At 49.2% G+C, this 13,660-nt stretch overlaps 2 protein-coding genes across 2 annotated transcripts in view; one reads left to right on the top strand and one right to left on the bottom strand.

Moving 5' to 3' along the window:
- Positions 1 to 13,660, top strand: part of SLC5A10 (solute carrier family 5 member 10) — a 132,244-nt gene that overhangs the window by 67,604 nt on the left and 50,980 nt on the right. The gene's annotated exons all lie outside the window — the stretch shown is intronic.
- The window catches only part of FAM83G (family with sequence similarity 83 member G), a 54,383-nt gene that overhangs the window by 27,561 nt on the left and 13,162 nt on the right, over positions 1 to 13,660 (bottom strand). The window contains exon 2 of the mRNA XM_048494818.1: positions 8,211 to 8,378. Within this exon, the coding sequence (XP_048350775.1) occupies positions 8,211 to 8,378 (168 nt within the window). The remainder of the gene's footprint in view (positions 1 to 8,210; positions 8,379 to 13,660) is intronic.

Here is a 13,660-nt window from a genome sequence, read left to right as displayed (position 1 = left end):
TCTTTCCGTACCTGGACCTGGCAACTTTAGATCAGTGATGGTGAACCTTTTCGAGACCGAGTGCCCAAATTGCAATCCAAAATCCACTTATTTATCGCAAAGTGCCAACACGGCAGTTTAACCGGAATACTGAGGTTTTAGTTTAGAAAAAATTGTTGGCTCCGAGGTGCACATTACTCGGGAGTAAGCTTGGTGGTAGTCAGTGACTTTGCTTTGAAGCAACTGTGCAACTCTTCCAATGGGTGAATCACGACCCTAGGAGGGTTTACTCAGAAGCAAGCCCCATTGCCAGCAACCGAGCTTACTCCCAGGTAAAGGATCATGCTTTAGTTCTTCGCATGAAAATCAGTGGGGTTTAACAGCGCTTTACAGGGTTGTCTACACTGCTTCCACAAAACTAGGTCTGAAGTTTAATGCTTATAATCGAGCCCAGCAGCCCAGGACAGCCTAGATGTGGGGGGAGGGGGGCAACTCTGTTTATGCGTGCCCACAGAGAGGGCTCTGAGTGCCACCTCTGGCACCTGTGCCATAGGTTCGCCACCACTGCTCTAGATTTTCCATGGATGAACATTCAAGAGTCATAGTTTTCTGACAAAGGGAACTTTGACTCTCGAAAGCCAATATCCCCAAAATCTTGTTCGTCTCCAGAGTTCTACTGGACTTGAATCTAGTTGTCCTAGTTGTCTACATTTATGTGGGGAGCCTTCCAAAAACGAATCCCCCCACCCCCGGTCTGATATGCATAATCCAATGTATGACGTTAGTGGAATCACAGAGGAAGAAAGCCGTGGCGGCAATTGTTAGAACAGGCCTTTCAAGCGACTTGCTGAGGGCGATGAGATAGAATCGCTGGCAAAGTTATCTGAAAATGGCTCAGGCTTTTCCTGCTGCAGCTGACGGAAATGACAACTGACATGCTTCCCAGACGCCTCTTGGAGCAGCTACTTAAGTTCTGCCTGTCTTCCATTGAAGGAAGGTGATAGATTTATGGACTATAAATATACTCCTGCACCTGATACATGACAGGTCTTCAGGTCTCGAGAGCTTTGTAAACAATGGATTTTTTTTTTGAGAGGGAGGCTCGAAGTCTGGGATGGAAAGTCTCAAGCGAGGGAGAAAAGGAGCGGCTCAGTTATCTTTTCTTGTTCCAAAATCATTTTTTTTCACTCTTCAGACAGCCGTCCTGAAATTGATGAGGGATAGAAAGAGAAGATGCCCCCCAAGGGACCTCTCTGATGTGAGAACCACACATTTGCCGTGGCTTATAGAAACATAGAGTTGGAAGAGACCACCAGGGCCATCCAGTCCAACCCCTCTGCCATGCAGGAAGACACAATCAAAGCACTCCCGACATGTGTTCATCCAGCCTCTGTTTAAAAACCTCCGAAGAAGGAGACTCCACCACCCTCCAAGGCAGCCTATTCCAATGTCCAACAGCCCTGACGGTCAGGACGTTTTTCCTGAAGTTTCGGTGGAATCTCTTTTCTTTCACCTTGAACCCATGACTCCTGGTCCTAGTCTCTGGAGCAGCAGAAAACAAGCTTGCTTCCTCACCAACACGACATCCCTTCAAAGATCTAAACATGGCTGTCATGTCACCTCTAAACCTTCTCTTCACCAAACTAAACATCCCCAGCTCCCTGAGTCTCTCCTCGTAGGGCATGGAATCTGGACCTTTTTTCCATTTTGATCGGCCTCCTCTGGACCCATTCCAGCTTGCCAGCATCCTTCAGATGTGCACTGCAAAGGTTATTGCTGGATCCACCAAAATGCGAAATGTCTCCTGGCGCAAGCAGATGTGCTAATGAGCTGATGTGCGTCAAACTTCATTATACAGTTCAAAGCATGGATGGGTGGATTTTCCTCTCTTACAGCTGCATCTCAACCTCCACCTGCTTTCGAGGGATTTAAGCCGGACGCCGCCTCTTCCTGGTTCCGGTTCTGCCAGAACTGGCATCCGCCCTGAAGGCCTCCAAAGTGCATGGATCATCTCAATGGTTCTCTTAATGGCGCTCTGCCTAAAACTGAGTATTCCCCAGTAGTTATTACTGTTGTATCTGGGCCATTGAAGTTAGACCATCATCAACCTTAAAACTGTGTAATTCCTCAGTAGTTATTACTTTTGTATCTGAGCCATTGAGGTCAGAACAGTGGTGGGATTCAGCCGGTTCGCACCACTTCGGCAGAACCGGTTGTTAAAATGGTGCTTGTAAACGAACAGCTGTTAAATTATTTGAATTCCCACCACCGGAACCGGTTGTTAAACTATTTGAATCCCATCGCTGGGTCAGAACATCATCAACCTTAAAACTGAGTAAAACTGAGTAATTCCCCAGTATTTATTACTTTTATATCTGGGCCGTTGAGGTCAGATCATCATCAACCTTAAAACTGTGTAATTCCCCAGTAGTTATTTTGTATCTGGGCCATTGAAGTCAGATCATCATCAACCTTAAAACTGAATAAGAACATAAGAACTAGCCTGCTGGATCAGACCAGAGGCCATCTAGTCCAGCACTCTGCTACACGCAGTGGCCCACCAGGTGACTTTGGGAGCTCACATGCAGGATGTGAAAGCAATGGCTTTCTGCTGCTCCTTCTCCTTTTTTTCTTCACCTTGAACCCATTACTCCTGGTCCTGGCATAATTCCCCGGTATTTATAACTTCTGTCTTTTTCAGCTGTAATCCTGCTTTGGCACTTTCTGCTTTAACCCTTATCAGTACTGGTTTCATGTCATAGAATCATAGAGTTGGAAGAGACCCCAAAGGCCATCTAGTGTAGCCCCCTGCCATGCAGGAATGCAGAGTCAAAGCACTCCTGACAGATGGCCATCCAGCCTCGGGTTAGAAAGACGGAAACTATACCACCCTCCGAGGTATCATACTCCACTGTCAAACAGCCCTGACCATCAGGAAGTGCTGGGAAATTGCTGTGCTTTTTTAAATCGGGCGCATGATGATCTTTTAAGTGCAATGTGTAATGCGTGTGATGCATAATCGGAATTTGGGTCTGCATTTCTGCTTTTGTTGGTAAGCATCTTTAACAGGTGACTGCAGCGTGTGGGAATGCAGAAGTATCTGTGGCCACAAAGAACGGCCGCCTCATGTCTGTGCTAGAAATATGCGCCACTCCATCGTCTTCCATTGTCTTCTGTAAATCTCCCTCGGAGCTTTTAGAAACAGTTTAAAGGAGGCATTTGTCTGGCTAATGGGCCTGGCTCGCTTTTGCGGGTTGTTGTCCCGATCAGGTTTTGTTTTCTGTGGGGTGTTTTCTCGCTGCGTGACACACAGCTTAGGACTGTGACTTTTGTGGAACGGTTTAGGATGTCCCTCAGCAGGGGCGGATGACTGGGGTTTGTTTTGTTGCCGAATACCATTTGACCGACACGTCAGCACTTGAGAGTCTGAGCCGGTCTGATCTCACACTCGAGATTCTGAAAGTGTTTTGTTAATCCCGGCTTCTGTGTCTGACTGGGCCTTTTCGAGAGTTCACAAAAAGGGTCAGAGGCACGGCTCGGGCCGCACCCAGCCCAGCAAAAAAGCCGTGCAGCAGCCCAAATCTTCCGCTTCTTCCTCCTCCTGGCTTCATTCAACTAGATCTATTTGCTCAATCTCCCAAAGGGGGAAAAAAAAACCTCAGAAGCAAACAAGCCCCAGCGGATGAGCGGCCGGGGAAAGTGCAGTCTCTGCTTGAATCACTCGACAAACACACCCCTCTGATTGTGGAGAGCATTGTGACACCGTTGCCCGAGCTGGCGTGTTGACCTGTTCCGCCTACTTGCTGTGGCTGGCCGAAGAGGGGCCAGTGACTCGCTCCCCGCTCGCCACTTCTTTATTCTTTTAACCCACCGATACTGACATGGACCTCAGCGATGTGGGGGAAACTTTGCTGGTTTTATTTTTTTCAGCCTGGACTTTTTAAAGGGCCTCTTTTTGCTCTCAAAATAAGCAGGTGAAGCTGGGCCATGGTTTGGAACACTACCCCTACAGTGTGGGAATTTAGGTGGTAAAAGAGACTTCCCTACATGTGATTTTTCACAGGCAGCATAGTGGGGCAATAGCCCTCTGTGTGCTCTCCTTCCCAAACCTTCGGGTACAAGGTTTGTACCCTTTGGGTACAACAGTGTACAAGAAAGGGGTGAAAGCATTACATGTTCATATTAAACGGTTGTGGAAACATGTCTGTTTCCCCATGGGGAATTACTTGCCCCCAGTTCCAATTCCCCACCCCTAAGAAATCAAACTGGAGAAAAGGAATGGCCTCCGCATGGTGACGTTCTAGAAATTTCCCCCAGTCTCCATGGTAAAGGTCATCGAGACTAGAAGAGTCTCGAGCCTAGAGCATCACGTGGAAGCGACATCACACCCACCCCAAACTTTGCCCTCTGCAGGCACCAATCTCCTGGCATTTGCTGGGGCATCGTCTCCATGGCACCAACTATCCCCATGCCTCCCTCTCTATATACTTCCCCCAGATGGGAAGTATGTCATTCTATCATTCTATAACAGGGGTAGGGAACCTGCGGCTCTCCAGATGTTCAGGAACTACAATTCCCATCAGCCCCTACCAGCATGGCCAATTGGCCATGCTGACAGAGGCTGATGGGAATTGTAGTTCCTGAACATCTGGAGAGCCGCAGGTTCCCTACCCCTGTTCTATAACATGAAAACAGTACAATACAATACAAATAGAGATGGGACACGTTTCCCATCCCTATTTGTTTTTGATTTCCAAGTAGTGGTGTTTATCGGGTGTTGTGGGGTTTCCGGGCTGTATGGCCGTGTTCCAGTAGCATTTTCTCCTAATGTTTCACCTGCATCTGTGGCTGGCATCTTCAGAGGACCCTGTGAAGATGCCAGCCACAGATGCAGGCGAAACATCACACAACACCCTAGTGATTCTGGCTGTGAAAGCCTTCGACAGTACAGTGGTGTTTATATTTTGCGCTTGGCTCTTCTTTAGTGCCTGCTTGTCTCCTCCTGTTCTGTATATTTTCTGCAGCATCTCTCTGCTCCTCTGGGTTCAGGTGGGCAGGAAGCCCACCAGCCAAGGGGAGGGAAGCAAACCTCTTGACTCTGTTTCATGGCTGGCACCCTGTTCTCAAAGAAAAAGGCCTTTGAATATTCCCTTGGTGCAGAAACGGTGTTTGTTTTTTCCTGGCAGGGTTGGCTTTATCAAATAAGCAGCTGATCTAGGTGACGATGTAAGAAAGGCTTTGCTGTTTCAGCTGAAGCCAGGCCAAAAGCGGCGTGGTTTACGACCCAGGGGCCAAAGTACCATTTCCAGCTTAAAACGAAACCAGCCGGGATCACCTTTGGCACAGCTGAAGCAGCCAGAGCCACACGTACACGCCGCAGTGTCATGCCGTCATTTCGCGCAGCAATCCGCAATCGTCACCGTATCCCTGTGCATACGTTTTGTAACCTGCAAATTCAGGTTGCCAGATCTGGGTTGAGAAAGTCCTAGAGATTTTGGATGAAGGGAGGGAAGAGACATCCCTGGGGTACAATGCCATAGAGCAGGGGTGTCCAACTCTGGCGCCCTAGATGTTCATGGACTACGATTCCCATCAGTCCCTGCCAGCATGGCCAATTGGCAGGGGCTGATGGGAATCGTAGTCCATGAACGTCTGGGGCGCCAGTGTTGGACACCCCTGTGGTAGAGTCAGCCTTCCAAATACGCTGTTTTCTTTAGGGAAATTTCTGTTTGGTGATCAGTTGTGATTGAGGGGAGGACTCTAGGTTGCCAACTCTGGGTTGGGAAATCCCTTGAGATTTGGGTGAAGCCCAGAGGCTTCAAAGCAGCCATTTTCTCCCGGATAACTGATTTCGGTCATCTGGAGATCAGCTGTCATTCCGGAAGATTTCCAGGCCCTGCCAGGAGGTTGGCAACTACACTTGCCCTGGATATCGTCATTCCTGTCCAGCGAAAAGGTCATGCCAACTTAAATGTTTTCATGCAGCCAGGAAAGCCAGCCAGCCAGGCACAGTGGCTTGAGCTCGGAGCTGAGAAACCCTGGTTCAGATATTGGTTCGTTTTCGGAAAGAGCAGCAGTGGCGTAGGAGGTTAAATGCTCGTGTATCTAACCTGGAGGAACCAGGTTTGATTCCCAGCTCTGCCGCCTGAGCTGTGGAGGCTTCTCTGGGGAATTCAGATTAGCCTGTACACTCCCACACACGCCAGCTGGGTGACCTTGGGCTAGTCACAGCTTCTCGGAGCTCTCTCAGCCCCACCTACCTCACAGGGTGTTTGTTGTGAGGGGGGAAGGGCAAGGAAATTTTAAGCCCCTTTGAGTCTCCTGCAGGAGAGAAAGGGGGGATATAAATCCAAACTCTTCTAAGCCTGCCTGCCAATAGGAATAATATATCTCAGGGGTGTATCTATTCCTGCAGTAAGGGGGGGGGGAGGCACGCCGCTTCCGGCGACTCTAAATTGTGCCCCAAAGCAAACTACATTTAGCGGATTTGCACAATGGCTAGGTTGGCGTAATTTTCAGCCAGCGTCAGCGACACGCTTTGCATTGGTAACTTTTCGGCCATGAGGGCTAGAAACGTGGATTTTGGATGACTGCTGAGCTTCTGAGGAAATAGAATTCAATCCCTGTGGGCAATTCTAGCATAGTGTAGCCCTTCTATCCTACTACTAAAATTGCTGAGGATTGCGTATTCAAAGCATTTGAAACATGTGGTATGCTACTACGTCACATTTATTTATTGCATGCGTGTGCTGGTGGAACTGGGGCTGCACAATTTGGGCCGTGTATCCAGGACTCTTGAGGAGGAGGAGGAGGAGGAATTTGGATTTATATTCCTCCTTGCTCAATCTCTTTTCCCCTCCCCTCTCACAACAAACACCCTGTGAGCTCCGAAGAACTGTGACTAGCCCAAGGTCACCCAGTTGGCATGTGTGGGAGTGCACAAGCTAATCTGGTCCACCAGATAAGCCTCCACAGCTCAAGTGGCAGAGCGGGGACTCAAACCCAGTCCTCCAGATTAGAGTGCACCTGCTCTTAACCACTACACCACGCTGGCTCTCTGAAGGCGTCTCTGAAGTGAGATGCCTGCTGTAGGGTCGCCAGCCCCCAAGTGGGGTCCGGAGATTTCCCGGTATTACAAATGTTCTCTGGACTACAGACATCAATTTCCCTAAATCAAATGCCTGCTTCAGAGCGTGGACTCCACCTCAAATCTCTAGGAATTCCCCAACCCTAACCTGGCTGTCCTAGCTGCTAATATGCACCTGTGTATAAAAACATCCAGTGTGGTGTAGTGGGAAGTAGGACCTGGGAAACTCAGGTTTGAATTCATGCTCGAGCCAGCCCCACACACTCAGCCCTGACTCTGTGTCAGGCATTGCTCCTGCTTTGCGTGGCTTCGGCTGGGCAGGGCCCAAGGCCGCATCTGGGCCTCCTGTTATCTGTCATATACAGGACCGGAGCAAGGGGAAACTGCGCCCAGGGCACGCGTGTGCCCTGCGCCCCTGCCACGCCCCCGGAACGCCCCTGCACCGGTGCGCACCCAGTGCATCGCTCACACCCCGCCCCCTTGGCGCTACACCATATGCTAATGGACCTTTCTATCCTTAATCGCTGTGGTTTGCAACATAGTTAGCTGGCATCATCACCTCAGGCGTCCGGAAGGGGAGAGGATGGAGGCAGAAGACTATCGCTGGACCTTGAGACTCTTAGAACTGCATAACAAGGCTATTCACGCTTTGTTGTTCTGTTAATCTGTGGGAAGATTGATTGGGGGGCGGGGAGTTTGAGCGGGAAATGTGGGGAATAAACATGGTTACAGGAACCACGATCCCCAGATCTGGCTTCCTGCAGTATCGGTCTCTGTTGACAATAAAGACTACTGACTCCCTATCCAGAGCCAAAATTATTCATCGCTTACACCCTGGCTAGTATTCAGATGGGAGACGTCCAAGGAATATCAGGGGTGTGACATGAGGGCAGGCGACGCCAAGCCACCTCCCAGCATCTCTAGCCTCGGAAACTCTATGGCCATGCTGGCAGGGGCTGATGGGAATTGTAGTCCATAACATCTGGAGTGCCAAAGGTTCGCCACCACTGCTCTATGGGGTCACCAAAACCGCCCCCACGCACAATAAGAAAGCTATTTTTATGGACCCGCAAGAAGACTCTTGCCCTCCTGTGGCTAACACAGCACGGTGTGGTCGACTCGTCCGGATCGGCGCTTCCGTTACCTTCAGGTGTCCGGCGTGCATTTGGGTTCTCTCGCACATCTGGAGGAAGTATTTCAGGTTGCTCTCATCGAGGATGATGTAGATGCCAACTTTCCTCTTGAAGCCGGCGTCGAGGAGGTCCTTGAAGATGTCCACATCGGTGAACATGTCCATCACCACAGCCACGACCTGCAGAGGAGAAGGACGGAGATGGGACTTGAGAACCTGAGAGAAAGTTTCCAGGGAGGTTCATTTCACTGGGACCCTGCGGTCATGTTCGTGGTCAAGAGCAGTGGACTCCAATCTGGTGAACTGGAGTCGTTTCCCCCTCCTCCACATGAAGCCTGCTGGGTGACCTTGGGCCATTCCCAGTTCTCTCCGAACACTCTCAGTCCCACCTGCTTCTCAAGGTGTCTGTTGTGGGAAGAGGAAGCAGTTTATAAGCCACTTGGAGACTCCTTATGGTTGTGTTTTAGAGTCCTTTGTGTGTTAGAGTCCAGTGCTTTGACTCTTGCAAGTTCATAAACCCAAAATCTTGCTGGCTTCTAAGATGCTACTGGACTCAAATCTAGCTCTTCTGCTGTGGACCAACACAGCTATCTTTCTGCAACTATGCACGGTGTGTATGTTCTAAGGCCCCCTCCGCACATACAGAATAATGCACTTTCAATCCACTTTCAGTGCATTTTGCAGCAAGATTTTAGGCCTAATTCCCACTGAACATTTAATCTAGATACAACCAAGTTTCAAAAGAATCGGCACCTTTTCATCCCGGTTCCAACATCCTCACTGCAGCATGTTTCTAGTGAAGACGTCTAGGCCTGCCCCTTGGGTGTGTGTGTGTGTGCCTGCGGTCAGGGGTGCAATTGTTAAGCTAGCAGCACCAACATTTCAGAGTATCTTTAGGAGACACTCCTGATGATACCACCCAGGTTTGGTGAAGTTTGGTTCATGGGGGCCAAAGTTATGGACCCTCAAATGTGTAGCCCCCATCTTTTATTAGCTCCCTTTGGAAACAATGGGGGATGGGGCACCCCTTTTGGGAGTCCATAGCTTTGGACCCCCTAGACCAAACTTTACAAAACCTGGGTGGTATCAGTAGGAGATCCTCCTGATGATACCATCCAGGTTTGGTGATGTTTGGTTCATGGGGGCCAAAGTTATGGACCCTCAAATGTGTAGCCCCCATCTTCTATTAGCTCCCATTGCAGTGTTTTTTTTCAAAAAGGTGCATATACAAGCAGGTCTGGGAAAATCTCGTGATAAGGGGCGGTGTGTGTGTGCCAGAAACGGGACTGATCTGTGTTCCGTGATTCAGCTGTGAAGAGATCTCGAGGGAACCTGGATATTTCGGGTGACTATCCCAGGATTAATCGCCAATGGGAAATTGCCCTTAGTATGCGAAGTAGCAAAATCCACTTTCAAACAATTGTGAAAGTGGATTGAATATGCATTATTCTGCATGTGCAGAAGGGGCCTAAGTATCTACTGCCTTTATTGAACCTGAATAAGAGAGCCAAGCTATTTTTTCTTCCTTTTTTACACATCAACATCGGTTAGGAGAGTCGCATTTGCTTTCTTATTTTTCCTTTTCCCTGAGTTTTATGCCGGGGTGGAAGGATAACACAGAGTTTGTTCTGAACGGGTCCCCCAAACTGTAGCAAGTTCAGAAGCAGTCCCGTCTCCCAAAGTTTGAGAACCACGGAGCAAAATGATAAACATACCACACTTTTCATTTGTCCAGGAAACATGCGCGCGCACATCGGTTTGGTCACTTTTGTCACCGGATGGAAGTATCTGATTCGTTTACTTATTTTGCAAGCCAATAGACAAAAGCACATTGCTTTTTAAAAATAAAGTAGTGTGCTTTTTTGTTGGGTTGCTTTTAAAATAAATCGACACACCGATTCCACCCCTTATGATTACTTTAAAAAGCAAGGGGGAAAAAAGGATGCTAATTATTTTAAGTGCGCAACCCTGAATTTGATGTGAGTTGCTGCTAGTAAGTGAATCTAGCCTGAGTTCAAACTTAGCCAATTGTACTGCCGGTTTCATTGAACACCCAAGTGATGTGAAGTTTTCTCCCTCTACCTGTTAACAGCCCGACTGACGCTATCAAGGGCAGAGGCCCCTTCCGCACATGCAGAATAATGCACTTTCAATCCACTTGGATTGAAATCCAAGTGGATTTTGTTGTCCCACACAGTAAAATTAAGCTGCAAAGTGCATTGAAAGTGGATTGAAAGTGAATTATTCTGCAAGTGCGGAAGGAGTCATACCCCTGCGCTGCCCGGTATCTCAAAGCCCTTTGTCATTTTTATTTATGTCAGCAATCTGCCCCCCCTGGAGAAAACGGCTGCTTTGATGGGGGGGGGGGGCTGCATGGCGTTATATTCGGCTGTCCCTTGGGTCCGTCCCCAAAACTCCAGTAATTTCCCAACGTAGAGCTGACAAACTAAACCGTGGCATTTCCTTCCTTTGTTTTGCAGAGAAGGCCCACGTACGTGGAAATAACTCGTCACAATCAATAGGTTGTAAATTTGGATGGATTATCTAGGGTGGCCAGCTCTGAGGCAATGCCTGGGGATTATGGAGGCGGAGACTGAGGCGGCTGGACTTCAATGGGGTATCATGCCACAGAATCAACCCTCCAAAGTGGCCATTTTCTCTAGGGCCGTGGTGGCGAACCTTTGGCACTCCAGATGTTATGGACTACAATTCCCATCAACCCCTGCCAATTGGCCATGCTGGCAGGGGCTGATGGGAATTGTAGTCCATAACATCTGGAGTGCCAAAGGTTCGCCACCACTGCTCTAGGAGAACTTTATCTTTCCGATCTGGAGATGAGCTGTAATTTCAGGTAATTTCAGGAGCTCTCCAGTTCTCACCTGGAGATTGGCAGCCCCAAGCGTGCCCCAAGAGTTTACTGCGCCTTCCCATGTCTTCCTCTTCTCTGGCTTTTAAGCCTCCTGATTATATTGTTAGAGCGCAGCCTTTTATCCGGGCACATCAAAAGTGCCCCGTGCAGAAATCCGTTCATTAAATCACTCTGGCTTCCTCTTTATGGGATGCCGCCGTCTGACCTACATGGATCGGAATGGGAAACTGAGGCCCGTGAAGTGGCTGCCACACGGCCAAACCGCGCAGTGATGAATTGTGCTCTTAGCCACATCACACCCGGTGACTCGAAAGCTCGCTGGCATCACAGCTTTTTAATTAACGCTTATTACTGTTAATAATAATGACGCCTCGGTGTTTGGGTAGCACGTAGCAAGGGGATGCGTAACACCGCTTGGCCCGCGCTTCTGAACAATGGTCGCCGAAGATTGCAGAGTCAATCGATCCGGATTAATGACGCGGCGTGAAATGGTTTTTTTAAATAGCACGGCTGAGGATAGGTTTGATTTGGGGCCGCCCTGCCTGCTGCCGTAAAAATAAATCAACAAATAAACAAACAGCAGCATCCTATGTCAAGTTAGGCTATTGGAATCATAGAATCATAGAGTTGGAAGATACCCCCAAGGGCCATCAAGTCCAACCCCCTGCCATGCAGGAACACACAAAGCACTCCTGACATGTGTTCATCCAGCCTCTGTTTAGAAACTTCCAAAGAAGGAGACTCCACCACTTTCCGAGGCAGTGAATTCCACTGTCGAACAGCCCTGACAGTCAGAAGGTTTTTCCTATGTTTGTTTGTTTGTTTATTTATTCGATTTGATAAACTGCCCCACCCCCGAAGGGCTCAGGGCGGTGTACAACAGCAAATAACAAGACAATAAAACAAATCAAATAGCCCCAATTAAAACAGTACAAAACCTTAAAACTATTAAAACTATAGCAGCAGTAACCTACAAGAAATGAATGATAATAAAAGGCGTCTGGGATCAAACCCCAGTGGACAAACCCTGGGCGGGAGGGGGTAGGCAGATGGTCAGATATATAGCCAGGGGGGCTCAGCGGCCGGCCCCCCCAAAAACCCAGTGGAACAACACAGATGGAATCTCTTTCCCATCTGAGCCACAGCTAGCCGTTGGTGCCACTGAGTTGCACAGCCCTACAGTGCTGACTTGTCGCTCCGCATGGGCTACTCTGCTTTATCGCAGGACCATTTTGACTTGCCTGTATCATGCTTACAGTGTGAAAAATCATCTTCCCCACAGCATTAAACCATAAGCAGCAGCAATTAAAAATCCCTCTTGTTCATATTAACTTTAACGAATGGTTTTTGGGGTTAGGGCCCCATTATCTGATTTAGCAGTGACTGCTGAATCCGACAGAACCATACTTCCGCTCCGAGGTTTGCGTTCCAACACGGGTTGGGCACATGCCCCCAGAAAGCCTATAGGGCAGGAATGGAGGAGAAGCCCTTCTAACTGGTCCCCGGCATCTGGCACTCACAGGTAGACTGCCTCTGAACTTGGTGTTCCTACAGTCCATAGGGAAATGTTGAAGCTGAAGGAGTTGGGGGAGGATTCACAGCAGTTGCTTTTGAAACATCTGCGCGTGGACGTCGCTGTAGGCACTGGTGTTAATCTGGAGGCTGAGCTGAATAAACCCAGCTAGATAGATGGCCTTTCTAAACTGCACAGCTCTATTTGCTTGCCTGTTGTTTGTTTGGAGGCACCGGGTTGTTGGTGGCTGGCCAGCCATTTTGCCTTTGTGGAGGCACCAGCGCAATCTTCCAAGATCTCACACTAGAGCAGTGGTGTAGCTTGTGGTGTGCGGAGGAGCGAGAGCCCCAGGTATGGTCACGTGGGGGCCACGTTGCAGGGCTGCACCCCAGTAACTGCACCCCAAATGTCCTGTGGAGTTCAGGGCAGGGGGAAAGTTGAACGCTTTGCCCCCAAACTCCACTTGGAGTTCAAGGGTGGGCCAGTTATGGTGGTCGGCGTTCAGCTGCGCCCCTGCCCAGGTTGTTCAAGACCGGGATGCAGTGGCAAGAGAGCAGGCTGCAGCTGTGTGTGTGTGGGGGTGGCCCCCAGGATGAGCCCTGGATGCCATTTTATTCAGCTATGCCCCTGCTTCACAGAGATCCTTTTTGCTCTTTTCATAAGGTGACCAGATTTTCACCTTTGTAATGCGGGACGCACGCGCATGCGGCCGCAGGAGTGCACTGCCTTTTGCGGCACTCCCCGGTTTCCCGCCCTGTCACAGGGCGGAAAAGGGGAGTGCCCCAGAAGGCAGTGCAGCAGCCTTAAAAAAATCGGAAGAATTAAAAAACCCCGCGGGATGTGGGACAAATTGCTCAAAAGCGTGACTGTCCCGCCAAAAGCGGGACGTCTGGTCACCTTATCTTTTCAGTCCTGCAGTGGCTAACATGGAAAATATACCAAGCTCTTTTATTCTGCTGCTTCTAATGAGATTATGATGGGGCATTAGAAGCAGTATCTTCTGAGGGCCATCTGAGGGCAAAGTAGAGGAGAGCTTTGTCTCCTGGGTCCTCTGGTAGTGCAATAAAAAATTCTGAGCAG

Source organism: Sphaerodactylus townsendi, linkage group LG04 (genome assembly GCF_021028975.2).
Source record: "Sphaerodactylus townsendi isolate TG3544 linkage group LG04, MPM_Stown_v2.3, whole genome shotgun sequence".
Classification (NCBI taxonomy): domain Eukaryota; kingdom Metazoa; phylum Chordata; class Lepidosauria; order Squamata; family Sphaerodactylidae; genus Sphaerodactylus; species Sphaerodactylus townsendi.
Note: the sequence above shows the minus strand (reverse complement) of the source record. Positions and strands in the feature narration are given on the sequence as shown.